Source organism: Myotis davidii, unplaced genomic scaffold (assembly GCF_000327345.1).
Source record: "Myotis davidii unplaced genomic scaffold, ASM32734v1 scaffold142, whole genome shotgun sequence".
NCBI lineage: Eukaryota > Metazoa > Chordata > Mammalia > Chiroptera > Vespertilionidae > Myotis > Myotis davidii.
Window position 1 is genome coordinate 3,713,729 of NW_006294400.1, and position 17,681 is coordinate 3,731,409.

At 44.1% G+C, this 17,681-nt stretch overlaps 1 protein-coding gene across 2 annotated transcripts in view; it reads left to right on the top strand.

Annotated features, from left to right (window-relative positions):
* Positions 1 to 17,681, top strand: part of NR6A1 (nuclear receptor subfamily 6 group A member 1) — a 57,405-nt gene that overhangs the window by 29,058 nt on the left and 10,666 nt on the right. The window contains exons 3-6 of one of the 2 annotated variants that reach the window (XM_006768585.2): positions 2,706 to 2,761; positions 6,765 to 6,919; positions 8,220 to 8,447; positions 10,347 to 10,601. In XM_006768585.2, coding sequence (XP_006768648.1) covers positions 2,706 to 2,761; positions 6,765 to 6,919; positions 8,220 to 8,447; positions 10,347 to 10,601 — 694 coding nt within the window. The remainder of the gene's footprint in view (positions 1 to 2,705; positions 2,762 to 6,764; positions 6,920 to 8,219; positions 8,448 to 10,346; positions 10,602 to 17,681) is intronic. The other variant, XM_006768586.2, reaches the window with a different exon arrangement.

Sequence of the window (17,681 nt, forward strand, 5' to 3'; positions counted from 1 at the left end):
CTCCCTTTCACAGATGAAGATACTAAGGCTCCAGCAAAGTTGAAATGGAACCTTGGTTTTTTTAACTCCTGTGTTTGGAGACAAGAGGCTGGGGAGACGGGAGGATTAGTTCCTGAGTACCTACTATATAAGCCAGGCTGTATGCTTGGCTCTTGAGCTGTATTGTTTTATATATAATCTTTACAATAGCCCATAAAAAAAGCTTCATTAGCCCCTCTTTATTCTTCAGTAAATTTTATTTATTCTGAAGTTTTATTTATTCAGAGATGTGAAGAAATTTATCTATATGTACAGACAAGGCAGAAACAGGATTAGACCCAAACTTGTCTAATTCTGAAGGATATAATCTAAGGATACCAAGAATGACGTCTGCTTTAAGGACATATGCTGGGGTCCAACCCCAGCAGGTCAAGGGGTCCCCAAAGGTGTGGACGGAGTCGGCGAAGAAGGAAAGACTCAGAGGCAGCGTTCAGTTGATCAGCAGCCTAGCCAGGATCTCCAGCCAAGTTCTGGTTAGGATCTCCAGCCAGGGTCTGTGTCCATGTTCTCTTGCTAGGTTCTCCAGCCAGGTTCTCCAGGTTCTCCAGCCAGGTTCAGTCACCAGGTTCTAGTCAGGTTCTCTTTTGCCATGTTCTATCCAGGTTCTGTAGCCAGGTTCTGTCTCTAGGATCTTCAGCCAGGTTCTCTCGCTAGGTTCTGTAGCCAGGTTCGTCTCCATTCCAGGGAGTAAAGATTATGTAGCTTAAGCATGATTGTTTGTAGTTAAAGAGATTAATTACCCGCCTGGCACTTCGTGAAGGGGTTTTATTCCCTCCCTAACTTCAGGGGGAAATCTCTACCTGGGGAAACAACCTTTCTCGGAGAGGTGACCTTGGTTAAAACACATAGTGCCAAGAAGGTGAGCAAACATATTAAGAACAGTATGCCATATATACCAGGTCCCTTGAAACAGCAAGGATGGACCAGCTCCCAGCAGACACAGGTACTGAGTGTTGTTATGATTGGAGCCCTCACTTTTTGAGCAACCAAACCTGCCCCAAGGACTTTCTACATTCTTCATGGTAATTTTTTTTTCAAGTAGATATATTATAGCGAAGCTTGTACTCAGCCCTAGCTGGTTTGACTCAGTGGATAGGGCGTTGGCCTGCAAACTGAAGGGTCCCAGGTTCGATTCCGGCCAAGGGCACATGCCTGGGTTGTGGGCTCAATCCCCAGTGTGGGACGTACTGGAGGCAGCCAGTCAATGATTCTCTCTCATCATTGATGTTTTTTTCTCTCTCTCCCTCTCCCTTCCTCTCTGAAATCTATAAAGAAATTTTTTTTTTTAAAAAAAAGCTTGTTCTCATATGATGCCGTTAGTTTATCCCCTTACTCCCTCCAAACCACCCTCCACAGTGGCCATCACGGATTTTTCGAAAATGTCAGCCTGACCTCATCCTTTTCCTGCATTCTGTCTTCCTCAGGCTCCTCTGCTAAAGGCATACTCTGAGCCTGGCATTCAAGGCTCTCTGTGATCTGGCCTCAGTTGGCCTCTCCAGCCTTATCCCTTGCTACCCTTCTCTCTCTCCTCATCCATCCAGATTGAAGCACTTGGAAATTCCCAGAAAGAGCACTCCATGCTTCCTTGCAGCTTGCAGCTTTTCTGTGTGCTGTTCACTCAGCTTAGAGGCCTTTTCCCTGTCTACATAAATCCTGATCATCTGTTAAGATTCAGTTTAGCAGTTGTCTTTTTTTAGGAAGCTTTTCCAGACACCAGAGGCTTTCTATAATTGCAAATTAGGGGTTTCTTCTCTGTGCCCCCGTAATAAGTGCTCCATCAATGATCATAGTAATAGTATTAGTAGTTGTAATTCTTAATGAGGTTAGTACTATTTAAAGGATGGGGAATATTTAAATTAAATATTTAAATATTTAAATCTAGCTTTTTTTTTTACAGTTAGAAAATGCTAAATAGCCATAGCTGGTTTGGCTCAGTGGATAGAGCATTGGCCTACAGACCGAAGGGTCCCGGATTCAATTCTGCTCAAGGGCACGTGCCCAGGTGGCTGGCTCGATCTCCAGTAGGGGGTGTGCAGGAGGCAGCCAATCGATGATTCTCATCATTGCTGTTTCTATCTCTCCCTTCCTCTCTGAAATTAATAAAAATATATTTTGAAAAAAAAGAAAATGCTAAATAACTTTTTCCTTTTGTTGAATCACCTGAGTGGAAAATCAATGGCAAGGGAACTCTACTGACTGCCTTCATAGGGAGGAATGATGAAAGTCAATGTTTTGATTAATTTTTTAAAAGTAAATAAAAAATGCATTCCTCTCATTCAACAAATGAGACTCAAACTTACACTGGAAATAAAAAATATTTGAGAATGAAAATATTCTTTCTATTCCTCTCCTGAATTTACCAAAGTCTTCAAATGTGTCATCCTGACGGGATATTTGTAACTGTGGGACTATTAATAATGCAGTCACGTTGATTGAGCATATTGAATGTATAGAGGGTGTATAGTGTGTACCCAGCACCTTGGGGCCCCAAAGATATCTGCTATGAGGTAGCCTGGAATAAGAGTATGTGCTTTGAGGCCAGAAAGACCTGTGTTTTAATCTTGGCTTCACTAATTACTACCCTGTGCTTTTGGCTAAAGAAGTTCTCTTTTCATGCCTAGACTTCTGTGGGCATGCTTCTCACTTTTGCTTATGTTTCCTTTCAGCAATCAGAGAAGATGGCATGCCTGGAGGCCGGAATAAGAGCATTGGGCCAGTCCAGGTGAGTTCTCAGTCACACTCTGTGATCCATCCTGGAAGCCCAGGGTTCCAGATACTTACCTTGATCCTCATCTGCTACTGGGATTGTGGGTTCATATGGTAGTTCTATTTTTAATTTTTTTTGAGAAACTCTATACTATTTTCCATAGTGGCCACATCATTTTTACATTCCCACCTTACAATGCACAAGTGTTCCAATTTTCCACATCCTATCCAGCATATATTTCCTGGGTTTTTTTTATCTTGATAGGTATGCCATGATATCTCATTGAGGTTTTGATTTGCATTTCAAATCACGTTGAACATCTTTTCATATACCTGTTGGCTGTTTGGATGTTTTCTTTGGAGAAATGTCTATTAAAATCTTTTGACCATTTTTTTAAAAGGTTGTTGGTTTTTCTTTTTAATATTTAGTTGCAGGAATTTCCTGTGTATCTTGGATATTAATCCTTTATCAGATATATGGCTTGCAAGTATGGTCTCATTCTGTAGGTTGACTGTTCACTTTGTTGACTGTTTCCTTTATTTTGCTGAAGTATATTAGTTTGATGTAATCCCATTTACCTATTTTTGGTTTTGTTGATTGTGCTTTTGGTGTCATATTCAACTGGCCGTGTAGTTCAGTTGGTTAGAGTGTCGTACCAATACGCCAAGGTTGCAGGTTCAATCATTGGTCAGGGTACTACAAGAATGCATAAGTAAGTGAAACCGATGTCTGTCTGTCTCTCTCTCTCTCTCTCTCTCTCTCCCCTCCCTCTTGCTCTCTCTCTCTTCCCTCCCTTCCTCCCTTCCTCTCTCAAATCAATTAAAAAGTATTGCCAAGAAGTTTTTCTTTGTGCTTTTCTAGAAGTTTTATATTTTCAGGTCTTATATTTAAACGTTTAATTCACATTGAGCTGGTTTTTATGTATGATGAGATTCTAATTTCATTCGTTTGCTTATGGATATCCAGTCTACCCAACATCACTTGTGGCAGAGACTATCCTTTCCCCATTGTGTGTGTAGTCTTGGCATCTTTGTCAAAGATCTTTTGACCATATATGCATGGTTTATTAGGGGGCTCTCCTCTCTGTTCCCTTGGTCTATATGTCTGTCCTTATGCCAGTATCATACTGTTTTGATTACTATACCTCTGCAATATGTTTTGAAATGAGGAACTGTAAGGCCTCTAGCTATGTTATTTGGGGTTCTTTGGACTTCCATAAGAATTTAAGATTGTTTTTTTCTATTTCTGCAAAAAACACCATTGGGATTTTGATGGGGATTGCATGGAATCTAGTAAACCTTTCAGTCTGTGAGCACAGGATGTCTTTTCATTTATTTATGTTTTTAATTTCTTTCAGCAGTGTGCAGGCTTTTCACCTCCTTAGTTAAGTTTATTCCTAAGTAGTTTATTCTTTTGATACTCTTGTGGGATTGTCTTCTTAATTTCCTTTTTGTTTATTCATTATTTGTGTAAAAGTACAACTGATTTTTGTGTGTTAATTTTGTATCCTGCAACTTTGCTGAATTCTTTTATTAGTTCTAACAGGTTTGTGGGATCTTTATGGTTTTCTACCTAGAAGATAATGTTATCTGTAAACAGAGATAATTTTACTTCTTCCTTTCTGATTTAGATGTCTTTTATTTCTTTTTCTTGCCTAGTTGCCCTGCTAGGACTTCCAGTACTATGTTGAATAGAAATGTTAAGAGTGAGCTTCCTTGCCTTGATCCTGATCTTAGAGGAAAAGCTTTGTTTTTCACCATTGTGTATGAGGTTAACTGTGGGCAAGTACCCTGTGTTGCTCTCCTTACACCTCCAAACTCTATTTAGAATCAAGGGAACTGATGTTAGAGAAACCTATTTCATCTGTCACTGCCTTTGACTTTTTGATACTGGGCATATAATTTTCCTTTTACTCTTTTACTGTTTCGAGGGTATGTTAGAAAGAGAGCTGTGATTTCCAAGTTCTTAACTGTGTTTAAGCATAATTAAAAATAAGGGATAGAATTTCCATTTATTGAGCTCCTGTTATGCACCCACACTTTATAACTTATCTTAAATTAGCCTCCCAAATCCATCTGACTCAAACCTGCATATTTCTTTACCGCAGCACTCTGTGAGGGAACCCAGAGCTATGAGGAAGGTTGTATTATCTCTAGTATCTGCTAAAGAGGAGGGAGCTAAGGCTTAGAGAACTTCAATGACTTGCCCAGCAGTAAGTCTAGTTGCATATCAGATTTGAACCCAGCTTCAAGCACTCCCAACATGTTCCATCCCCTGTTTAATGCATCAGTGATTTCCCAGTGTCCTATGGGAGAGTTGGGTGCAGGCTGACTTTGACTCCCAGCTGGAATAAGCTGATGTTACCAGGACTGGCCCTTTTTACCCAGCTCAAGTTATTCCATGCCCACCGCGCTCTGTTCTTGCTCTCACCACCATCACTGAGACTGCTTAAGTCTGGGCCTCAGTAGGTATCTGTAGTTTGATGGCACCATCTGTCTTCACATGTCTTAAAAAATGCAAACAGTGATTTCAGTGTTTTAAGGACCTTAAGAGGAAAGGTTTTGGGTGTGTGTGTGTGTGTGTGTGTGTGTGCGCGCGCGCGCGCGCGCGTGCGTGCAACATGTGACTGAATAAAGAAAGACAACCCCTCCAATTCAATATGCAATTCAAACCATTTGAGACCAATCACTCAACTTGTACAGCAGTTAAATGTTACTTGTTTTCCCTCCAGTTCCTGTGTGCTAGCTGTGCTTTCACTTCTAAATGCCACCTGTATTTATGAACAGCTCAAAGTTTCCTTACAGGCTCCTGGAGCCAAGAATTATGTGGGTATGAGTTAGACAGACTTAGGAGACAGTGTCTTCCCATTCTTTTCATAGGAAAAGAAATAAAAATGCACCTGGCCCTTCCTCCTCAGTACTCACTCTGCTTCTGCAGGCTGAGGTTAGCCAGTTAGGGCTAGGCACTTTATAGAAGTGTTTATTTACTCCCTATATGGTGTAGCAGCTAAAGCACTGGACTGAATATTTGGATATTTTGGCCTCTTCCCCAAACTCCTGCCCAAGCATGGGCATGCCAGTGATCTTGGGCAAATCAATTCCTTTATCTGAGCTTTCTTACTACGAAGGTTTGTGGTCGATACTTAATAAGTGAGCACTTGTTCAGTTATCCATCATGCATTTATTGAGTACTTAGTTATTTTTTTTTAAATCCTGTCATAGTCTCAGGTCTTATAGAGGATATTTTTATGCCTCATTACCATAAATGCTATAAAAATAACACTAATGATGAAGATATCATTGTCAGCCTTCCATAATTATTGCTATGGGCTAGGCCCTTTTCTAAACATGTGATCATGTATTAACTAATTTAATCTTCACATCAATCCTTTGAGATAGATACAATTATTCTCTCCACCATATATATGAAGGATTTTAGGTTCAAATAATTAAATGACTTGCCTAAGATTGTATACCTAGAAAGTGGCAGAAGTAGAAACTAGATTAGAACAATGGTGGTGTGACTCTAGAATTCATACTCTTAACCATTATGCTATTTGAACCCTCTCTCAGAATGCATGGAATTATGAGTGGACAGAAAAAGGACCTAAAATTTTGTCTAGGTGTAGTGATAGAAGGATTCACAAAGAAAGTGACATTTGAGTTGGGTCCTAAAGGGCAAATAATACTTTATTATTGAAGAGGGGCAATTCAGAGGTAGGAAAGAATAGACTCAAGGACAAAGAGGAGTGATGAAGAACCTAGAGGCTTTATGGCTTGAGAGAGGTAAATAAGCAAGAGGAAGGCTGTGGGGAACTATGGTGCTGGGAAGCAAGCAAACAAGCCATCCTAAATTAGTGATGAGCCTGGAGAATGGGGGTAGAGGGAACTATGGGGGTATCTGCATTTCTCTTTAGAAGGTTTGGGAATCCCCATGAAGTTGAAATAAGTTCTCAATGTTGAAGGAACAGAAGGAATCCTGAACACCCAATCTAACATGTATCAATTCCTTCTCAAAGATATCAGAGGAAGAGATTGAAAGGATCATGTCTGGGCAGGAATTTGAGGAAGAGGCCAATCACTGGAGCAACCATGGTGACAGCGACCACAGTTCCCCTGGGAACAGGGCTTCAGAGAGCAACCAGCCTTCACCAGGCTCTACTATGTCCTCCAGGTGAGCTTCATCCCAGCATCATCTAGAGATCACCCAGAGAATGGACCCACCCGGGACCGTTTGTGCTGGGTCTTCCTGCCAGTCTGTCCTAGTCACTGTATCCTTACTTCCTCAGTCTTTTGGGGTAGGGCTCATCATTTCACAACCCATTTTTGCTAAGGACCTTGAAAATGTCAGGTCTCTCCTACAGACTGATAAATGCAACCTGGGTACATACATTCTTTACCTAACAGTATAACATTTTAAATGTAGCTGTTTTCTCTCATTAACTTTATCACTGAAATAAAACAAGCCACACTGAAGTTATAATTTCTCTGCCTCCGCAAGAGTTAAGCGTTTCACTTTATAAATTTTAAGAAATAGGGAAAACTTTTTAACCTAGTAAGACTTGCCAGAATACCAATTTGGCAACTTTTGGTTCAATAATGGTACCTTAAGTTAGTTGTTAGGTGTGAAATATAGCCATCAGCTACCAGAGAAGGCATTCTTTCCCCAGAAATCTCTCTTACAGAAAAGGGATCAACAAACTGTCTATAAAAGCCAGGCAGTAAATATTTTAGGCTTCTCAGATCTACAGTCTGGGCTCAACTACTCAACTGTGCCATCATAGTGCAAAAACAGCCAGAGATAGTATGTCAGTGAATGCGTGGCTATGTGCCAGTAAGACTTAATTTACCAAAACGGGCCATGGGCCATAGTGTGCTGATCCTGTTACAGGAGGTGCATCTAGGTAAAACTATAGGATTTTTAAAAATTGGTTGAGAGTGGCTATATTTCTCCAAAAACAGGTAAAAGAAAGATAAGAATCTGCCTTTCTCTTCATATTGTAACCTTTATTCATTCAGTTGTTCCTTAATTTGGGGAATGTTTGGGGAGTTGTTGCCACATGCCAGATTTGTTTGCTAAGTGCTGGCTTTGGTTTGTGGCCTGGCAAGGCGTTAGCATGTCTCTTCTTCAGTTTTCTTAGCAGCAAAAACAAAAATACTCACCTTTATCATCATAGTCTGTTGGTATCCATTAAAAAGTCTCTAACCGTGGCACCTGTATGAAGAATTCATTTAGCCAATATTTACTCAATATCTACTTTGCCAGTTCCTGGGTGTCCAGTGGTAACCCATACGTACACACACAGAGCCCCTGTCTAGTAGAGGACAGGTGCATGTAACCATTCATTATGTCCCTGGCTTGATGGAGACAGGCTGCATGAGCAAAGAACACCTGAGCCACCTTCTGGCTCATTCCCTTTGGGTAGGAAGGAGACCCTGCCAGCTTCTGACTAACATGAGACTTTTCTCTCCAGTAGGTCTGTGGAACTAAATGGATTCATGGCTTTCAGGGAGCAGTACATGGGGATGTCTGTGCCTCCACACTACCAATACATACCGCACCTTTTTAGCTATTCTGCCCACTCGCCACTTCTGCCCCCACAAGCTCGCAGCCTGGATCCCCAGTCATACAGTCTGATTCACCAGCTGGTGTCAGCTGAGGACCTGGAGCCATTGGGCACACCCATGTTGATTGAAGACGGGTGAGTGAGCCCTGCCCTCTTTAGCCCTTGCAGCTTCAAAATGCTCCCTACCCTACCACCTTCCTCCCTGGCTGCTTTGTTGCAGGCTTCAGACTATGTCAGGAATAGTGAGTGATGACTCGGTATTAGAGGGCGAATCTGTGCTTAGCCTTGAAGTCAGTGGGCCCTCGTTTTTCTCTTGGGCACCTTTTCTTACAGAATTGGGGCCATTTATCAATCCCTGGGGAATTAGGAATAAATGGCTTTTGTTTCTGCTTAGGCCTAGATAAGCCAGGCCCTGGAATGGGTCTGAGCACTTGAGCGAGAGATGAGCTATAATTCTGGGTATAATCATACATCAAGTCTAGGCTCCTTAGCCAGACACTGAAGGCACCAACTGGTTACAGCCTGTCTGCATCCCTAGCCAAAATACCCATGGAGCCTGGTGCCATGTGCTCTCTGCAGGCCTGGATGAATGGAAGAAAATACTCTTTCACTCCTCTGTCAGCTCTACCTGAGTGGATAGTAGTTCAGCCTTTAGGCTACCCATTGCTGTTCCCATTACTCCTTTGGCCTGGAGCATGTGCTGTTTGAGTATTTCCAAGCTTAGAAACCCTCCAGAAGGTATCCTGAGATTTCTTTTTATTTTTTTTAAATATATTTTATTGATTTTTTACAGAGTGGAAGGGAGAGAGATAGAGAGTTAGAAACATCGATGAGAGAGAAACATCGATCAGCTGCCTCCTGCACATCTCCCACTGGGGATGTTCCCGCAACCCAGGCACATGCCCTTGACCGGAATCGAACCTGGGACCCCCAAGTCCGCAGGCCGACGCTCCATCCACTGAGCCAAACCGGTTTCGGCCTGAGATTTCTTAAGCTAGTCTCTAATTTCAAAGAGGAAATTCAAATCTCTCCCTAGAAGAAGGCCACACAAAAAAATTTATAAATCTGTACATGTGGGTGTGGGGAAGAGTCATGCCAAGGGGCCTTGAGAGAAAGCACACTGGGACCCCCGTGTCATCTGGCCCAGAGCTGAGAAATGTCCTGCTCTTTCCTTCCTGCCTTAGCTTAGAAGGGCTGAGCAACTCTGACTCTAGTGCAGTGGTTCTCAACCTTCCTAATGCTGCGACCCTTTAATACAGTTCCTCATGTTGTGGTGACCCCCAACCATAAAATTATTTTCGTTGCTACTTCATAACTGTAATTTTGCTACTGTTAGGAATCGTCATGTTAATATCTGATATGCAGGATGTATTTTCATTGTTACAAATTGAACATAATTAAAGCATAGTGATTATCACAAAAACAATATGTAATTATATATGTGTTTTCCGATGGTCTTAGGCGACCCATGTGAAAGGGTCATGCAACCCCCAAAGGGGTTGCGACCCACAGGTTGAGAATCACTGCTCTAGTGCCTGAACTTTCACCACCAGGGGGTGCAGTGAGAGCAGGAAAAGCTTCGGAACTTGTTCTGGTCTTTCTCAGCCATTTGGCACCAGGCTTATTTTTCTGCCAGACTGTATTAGGTGCGCACCAGATTCCCCTAATGGAGCTGGAGCCCTCATTACCAAAATAGTGCAGGAGTGACTGGGAATTTTCTCTAACACATGAAGCATTAGTAGACGCCAACATTAAAAGTCATAATCCCTGGTAACTGCACACATTTCTAAGCCTCCGTTCCCCCCCAGCAACCTTTTCTCACAAAACTGCCTCTCTGGCCCTGAGGTTGCTGCTGGCCCCGGTCCTGCCCCTTTATAGACTGAATTGAATGGAGCTGGAGACTCACGGGGATAGGCAAGGAGCCCACTGCCAGCCCCCTTTGTGCCCTCTGTGCCCTAGGAGTTCCTTCTCCCTGTGCCCCCTTCCTCACCCTCTGGCCACTGGAAGTGACTTTCCTCTGTCTCTACACCTTAGATATGCTGTGACCCAGGCGGAGCTGTTTGCCCTGCTTTGCCGCCTGGCTGACGAGCTGCTCTTCAGGCAGATTGCCTGGATCAAGAAACTGCCTTTCTTCTGCGAGCTCTCAATCAAGGATTACACGTGCCTCCTGAGCTCTACATGGCAGGAATTAATCCTGCTGTCCTCCCTCACCGTTTACAGCAAGCAGATCTTTGGGGAGCTGGCTGATGTCACTGCCAAGTATTCACCCTCTGATGAAGAATTACACAGGTGAGGGCTGCTGGGGAGCAGTTCCCAAACAACCAAACCATTGTCATCCCTACAAGGCAGTAGGCTTGCCTGGCGCTCCAAAGGATGAGCATTACAGCCCTACTCTGCCACTGACCGGCTTTCTGACCTTGGTCAAGTCTCTGATCCTCAGGTCCTGAATTTATAGAATAGGATAATCATACAGATAACAAATGGGATAATTACAATCTCCCTACAAGGTAGTTCTGAGGAATAAATGATATTGTGCAGCCAAGCTTAGCATAGTGCTAAGTTATTTTTATCACATCTGGATTACTGAGGTAAGATCATGTCTCTGGGAGAAACAAAAATCTAAACTTTGCTTATAAAGTGAGAGGCTCTGAGATATAATTTACAATCGGAGAGTGAGACCTACTGTGTGCCAGGCACTGGGCTTGGCACTTTATGTGATTGTCTTCCGTGTTTGTCACAGCCTCCAGCATGATAGGTATGGTTATGCCTGTTTTATAAATGAGGAAAATAAAGTTCAGAGAGACCTGCCCTTGAAGGTTTTGGGTTTGAATCCTGAGCCTGGATTTGAACCTGTGCCTGTGTAATGCTTAGGTTCTTTTACTGCATCTGAGATGCAGTGAGATGATAAGAACATGGGACTGGGAGACTGTTGGTTCTTCTCAATGTTTTCTAGCATGAAGTCTCATCCCAGCTAGCCAGGATCCTTCTAACCACCCTGTGTAGAGCAGGTCTTTTACTTACTCTGGAGACCTGGATCACATGGTGACACCCAAAATCAGGACAAGAGATCTGTTGATACAATTTTCTGGCTTATTAGTTTATCCATATGAAAAATAAAGCTTAAGCCGAAGCCGGTTTGGCTCAGTGGATAGGGCGTCGGCCTGCGGACTGAAGGGTCCCGGGTTCGATTCCGGTCAGGGGCATGTACCTGGGTTGTGGGCACATCCCCAGTGGGGGATGTGCGGGAGGCAGCTGATCGATGTCTCTCTCATCGATGTTTCTAGCTCTCTGTCTCTCTCCCTTCCTCTCTGTAAAATATCAATAAAATATGTTTAAAAAAAAAATAAAAATAAAGCTTAAAAAGACATGTTAATAATTTACCTTTATTGGACAATCCTCCTATATAATAAAACCCTAATATGCAAATTGACCAAACTGTGGAATGATAGGTTGTTATGACGTGCACTGACCATCAGGGGGCAGATGCTCAATGCAGGAGCTGCCCCCTGGTGGTTAGTGCACTCCCACAGGGGGAGCACCTCTCAGCCAGAAGCCGGGCTCACGGCTGGCAAGCGCAGCGGCAGTGGTGGGAGCCTCTCCTGCCTCTGCTGCAGGCGGGCGGTAAGGAGCAAGGGTCCCCGGACTATGAGAGCCCCAGACTGCGAGAGGGCACAGGCCAAGCTGAGGGAACTCCTGCTCCACCACCCCCCACCCCCTGCCCACTGCATGAATTTTGAGTACCAAGCCTCTAGTTTAAAATAATGGAAGTCATAGGATTCCAGAGCACCAAGAAAGAGGGAAGAAAAGATGTCCTCATCAATGAAAGCTAGAGAGATTAGGGTTCCAGTCCCCACACTTTTCTACACAGGACTGGGGTGCATCTCCCTCTCAATCATGTGACAAAAAGACAAGCTGAGACTTAGGCTGAAAGCAAAGCTCCAACCCCCTCAAGCCCTGTGCACAGCAGAGGGAGGGAGTGTTGACTATCTTCCCTGTTTTCTAATATTTCCTTTTTAGTGATGCCTACTGGCTTCAGAATGATCTATAAATGGCATAGTTTTGAACCCAGCTGACACTTTGTCCTGTAAAAAGATACATCTGATTTTGAAAATGACCTAACCCCTTGTCTTGAGCCTCTAATTCATTGTTTCCAACAGATTCCTATCTCCTGCTCTGTAACTTGGGGCTGACTGAGTGTTTGGATAGCAGTTAGCCTGCTCTAATATATCAGGGTTGCAGAGCTGACCAAGCAAGCCCTGTCCCCAGTTTGTCTGGAATCCACCAGTGCATCCTGGGATTGTCTACAAAGTGAGTCTGGGGGTTCTACTCCCTCTAGAGCAATGGCTCTCAACCTTCCTAATGCTGCGACCCTTTAATACAGTTCCTCATGTTGTGGTGACCCCCAACCATAAAATTATTTTCGTTGCTACTTCATAACTGTAATTTTGCTACTGTTAGGAATCGTCATGTAAATATCTGATGCAGGATGTATTTTCATTATTACAAATTGAGCATAATTAAAGCATAGTGATTAATCACAAAAACAATATGTAATTATATATGTGTTTTCTGATGGTCTTAGGCAACCCCTGTGAAAGGGTCATGCAACCCCCAAAGGGATCGTGACCCACAGGTTGAGAACCGCTGCTCTAGAGTGATGGGTTTTCCTAGGCCTTCTGCAGGTAGGCAGGGATCACTGGTCATGCAGGGCTCTCTGTGGCTTTGAGTTTCATAATGCACTCCATTCCACTGTATCCAATTCCTTGTACCTCAAGAGCAAGGGAGGGGCCAGTGACAGCTGAGTTAGTGAGGAAATGTTTATTTCCTAGGAAGGGTCCTTACCAAGGAGAATCTAGAGCTACATTGTCCAGTAGTAATAACTGCTAATCTCAGATGGCTTTTTAAACTGAAGTTAACTAAAATTAAAAAGTTAATTCTTTATTTGCACTCGTCACAATTTCAAGTGCTCAATAGCCACATGTCACCAGTGGCTATTTTTTTAAAAATATATTTTATTGATTTTTTTACAGAGGGGAAGGGAGAGAGAGAGAGAGTTAGAAACATCGATGAGAGAGAAACATCGATCAGCTGCCTCCTGCACATCTCCCACTGGGGATGTGCCTGCAACCCAGGTACACGCCCTTGGCCAGAATCGAACCTGGGACCTTTCAGTCCGCAGGCCGACGCTCTATCCACTGAGCCAAACCGGTTTCGGCACCAGTGGCTATTATTTTGGAAAGTGCAGATATAGAATATTTTCGTCACCACGGAAAGTTCTGTTGAACAGTGCTGACTCGAATACATGTTGCTGCTGAGCTCTCAAGTGGGTTCAAGGATAAGAAATAGATTTGTTGTTAGGATTCTTACTCAATTATGGAAGCCTTCAATGGAAAAAAAAAATCGAGTTAAACTGCAACATGTTAGTTCTGATTCCACACCCATTTACTGAGTACCTACTGTGTGTTGGGGGAGGAGTGTAGGAATTACAGATGATGCAGACGTGGTTTTGGACTCTGAGGTGAGAGCCCCTATTCTTGGTATAGGGGGTTGAGAGACACAGAGCAGATACAGTCTATAATCTCGGGGGATACTGGTAGAGTTTGAGGGGCAAGTGAAGATAGTGTACAAGCATAGACTAGGATTCCAGAGCACCAAGAAAGAGGGAAGAAAAGATATCCTCGTCAATGAAAGCTGGAGAGAGGTCCAGTTCCCACACTTTTCTACACAGGACTGGGGTGCACCTCCCTCCGGCACACTCAATCACATGGCAAAAAGACAAGCCGAGACTTGGGCTGGAAGCAAAGAGGAATCTGTAGGGAGTAAGTCCTCTACTTGCTTTATCAAAGAATGCTCCCAGAAGAAAAGACATTTGAGCTGCATCTTTAAGTGTGATTTTTCTTGGTAGATTATAGAGACGAGGAGGAAGGAGGACAGTAAAGCAAAGTCCTATCAGTTGCGGTCCTGGATAGTTGCTTTGTTCAGGGAGCCCAAAGCAGTCCTGTGGATTAGGGTGTAGAGAGAATGTATTTGAGCACAGAGTAATGAGGGAAGAAATCACTGGAAAGAAAGGTACAGAAAAGACAGATCATAAAGATGCTCAAATGCCAATCTAAAGAATTTGGATTTTATTGTGTAAATGGTTAGTATTAAGTCATAGGATACTTTTTTTTTAAGGCCACCAAAAATTTTGGTTGCCCCCCCCCCCCGAAAATATTGGGAGAGAGAGAGATAGTCATAGGGTACTTTTAAGTGGAGTAATTATATGGTCAGGTTGCATTTTAGGAAGCTCTGACTAAAGCTCAGGATGGATTGGTATGGACAAGGCAATAGGACGGTGGCTGGGTGGGAGGCTGTTCCTTAGCCCAGGGAAAGAAAGCAAGGCCTGGGCAAGGCAGCAGGGACTATGGGGATGGTGCAGCGCAGTCCGAGAATGGCAAAGAGGCAAAGTCAGTGGGACTTCAGTGAGCAAAGAAGTTGGGGATACTGCCAGTCTCTTAGCCAAGATGATGGAGCCTGAGCAGAACAGGCTGAGAGATGAGCCACTCTGAATTTGATTTGGGGTCTGTTGAATCTGAGATGCATGTGGAACTGCCCAAGCGGTCAGAGGAAATGGAGCCATGAGAACCTCTGGAATCAAGGTCATCACTGTAAAGTAGTCCCCTCTCTGCTAGAAACCCAGGGTGTGGCATCTATAATTGGCCATAGCTCTTTCCTACCTTGCCAGCTTCTGCGCTATCCCACTCCCCCAAAATGCCTTTACTTTTGCACAACTTGAGTGCAAGTGAGTTCCTGCTGTCATGAAAAGGCTTTTCCCAGATGATGCATGACCACCTCCTTTTCTCTTCTCAAATATTGAATCAAATTTATGGTGCCCATTTTCCTTAATCAGGCTGTTATCAGACAGTGAGCCTGGGTGAATTTGATTTAAAGCAGATTGTAGCACCAGCCAGTGACTGCTCCCGGCCCTAATCAAGACTCCTTCACTCTCACGAGAAGATGCCTTGCATGAGATGGGCCTTAATGGGCACTTGTATCTCAGGAGCACTAGCGGCCCCTCCCAGATTCCCTGCTCAGACCCTGGCTATAACATTCCGGAAACACACGCTTTTCTTTTTGCTGCGATCATGGGAGCACTGATGCTGATGCTATTAATAATGGTAATAGTTAAGAATTATAGGCTGTTGATTGTGCCAAATTCCATCTTACAAACATATTTTACAACATATTTTAGTCCTCACACCACCCTAAGAGGTTGCACCAATAGTATTCCAGTTTCCCAGATGAGGTTCAGAGAGGTGAAAACTCAAGGCTAGGAAGCTAGAGAGAGCTGGAGTTGAGATTATTACCTAAATCTGTTGTGCTCCAAAGCCCAGGCTCTTTGCCATTACCCTATACTAAGTTCATTAACCTTCTCAATAGTGTGACTTTCTGGGGTGTGTCCTGGAGCTACAGTCTTACTTTTGCTCCTGTGTCTGTGTGGGTGCTCACAGGCAGTTCCTCTAAGGTTGTGGCTGGTGACTGCTCCCGGGAGTTAGGTGCTTTTAGATGAATGAAAAAGACAGCTGGCCTCTCCGCCCCTTAATGGGACATAACTTATATAGTGTCAGCTTCAATTGCTGACTGAATGGTCCAGTGGTTTGGGGGATCCTGACAGGAATGTTTTCCTTGTCCTCGCATGCTTGTGTAATGGGAACCCAGAAGAAGAATGGGTGTTTTTGTCCAACTTTCTGGCTTTGAATGCTGATAATTTGTAGACAGGGAATACAGGGGCGTTAGAACTGTGGAGTGGGCAGATGTGGAGGAGGCACGGCTGCAGGAGAAAGGCGGCCCATGAAACAGAGAACAATTTGTTTATCAAGGGGTGGGATGCGGGTGTGGAGGAAAGCTTTGCAGTTGGGCTGTGGATAGTGAGTGGGGGCTGCTGGGCTGGCTGCCATTCCCCACCACTGCTGCAGGTCCATGGTGGTAGCTGGTCCTAAGAAATTTGGAAAAGAGATATGTGCTTTCCCCGAGAGAAAGGGCAGAGCTGGGGCATATGCTCAGGCCAGACACTCAGGAGCTCCTTTGTGTCTCTTAGTTCAAGACTCGGCCAGGAACCAGGTTGGCGCTCCTGGCTAGGGGTCTGGCTGGTAGCCACACACCTGCAGGTGCTGTAATGCCAGAGTGAGCCCTTGGGGCAAGAGGTTGCTGATTGAGGGCGGGGGTTATCTTTGCTTGCTACACTGCTTGGCCACCAGACAGATGCTGACACTGGTGCTCAGCCCACACCCCCCCCCTTTTTTATACCCTACCCCATGCCATCCCTGCCTCACCCCTCCAAGCAGATACTAGAGGGAGTTTGCACTAAAGACCTTTTCCTCCCCAGAACAGAAGTAACCAACCAAGTACTGTGATGAGGAAGGATCCTCACTCCTGGGCACAGTGCATCACGGAAGCCCTGCAAGGCAGTTCTGGGTGGAGCCCTGCCTGAGTTCCTGTGGGAACACAGAGGCCCTGTGGTAGTTACCAGTTAAGAGCAAGGCAGTCAGGGAGTAGACAGTGTAGTGCTGAGAAAATGGCAGGTTTGGAATTAGAAAACTTGGGTTTAAACCTTGGCCCACCACCCCTTAGTTAGTTACTGTGTAACCTTGGGGAAGGTACCTCTCCTGCTTCTTCTCCCCAAACTTGAGGTGATATTACTTACCTCACAGGTTGTTAGGAGGGTAAAATGTAAGAATGCAGTAATCTCTGATCCTTTGTTTCCACTGTGAACAAGGAAGACATTAGCATCTATTTTGGGAGTTTGTTGGGAATATCCACTGGAATAACATATGTAGACTATTTAACAAAGGGCCTGGCAAGTAGCAGTCAATCAACAAATTGCAGTGGTAGATACGCTTATTTACAGTGGTTATTCAATATACTAGTATTGAAAAAGTCCGCATTATTAACTGGTACACCTAGTAAATTTGCCTTATCAGCAGTCTGGGAAAATATCATAAAGTCATAAAAGCCGTTGGGTCAGAGAGAAATGGAGTCAGCCATCGAACTTGAGATCAGCAGACTGAAAGAAACACCAGCTCAGACTGACAAGGAGCCTAACCTCGAGGTTGAGGGTCAGAGATCCAATTGGAAGGAGCTGCTGCTGCGGCTCCCCCTGGTGCTTGAGAAGTGCAGGTGCCGCTGGCCCCAACCAGAGCCAGGCTTTCCCCAGGGAAGAAAAATGGTCGGCTTGCTCCAGAAGCCAATCCCTTGCAAAGCCTACAAAGTCAATGCAGAAAGTAATAGTACATCCCCAGGTGTCCTGGACCCTTCCCAGTTAGGACCTTCTTGCCTTGCATGGGGCTGTATGATTATGTTCAGTACCAGATCTGAACACAATTACCAGGA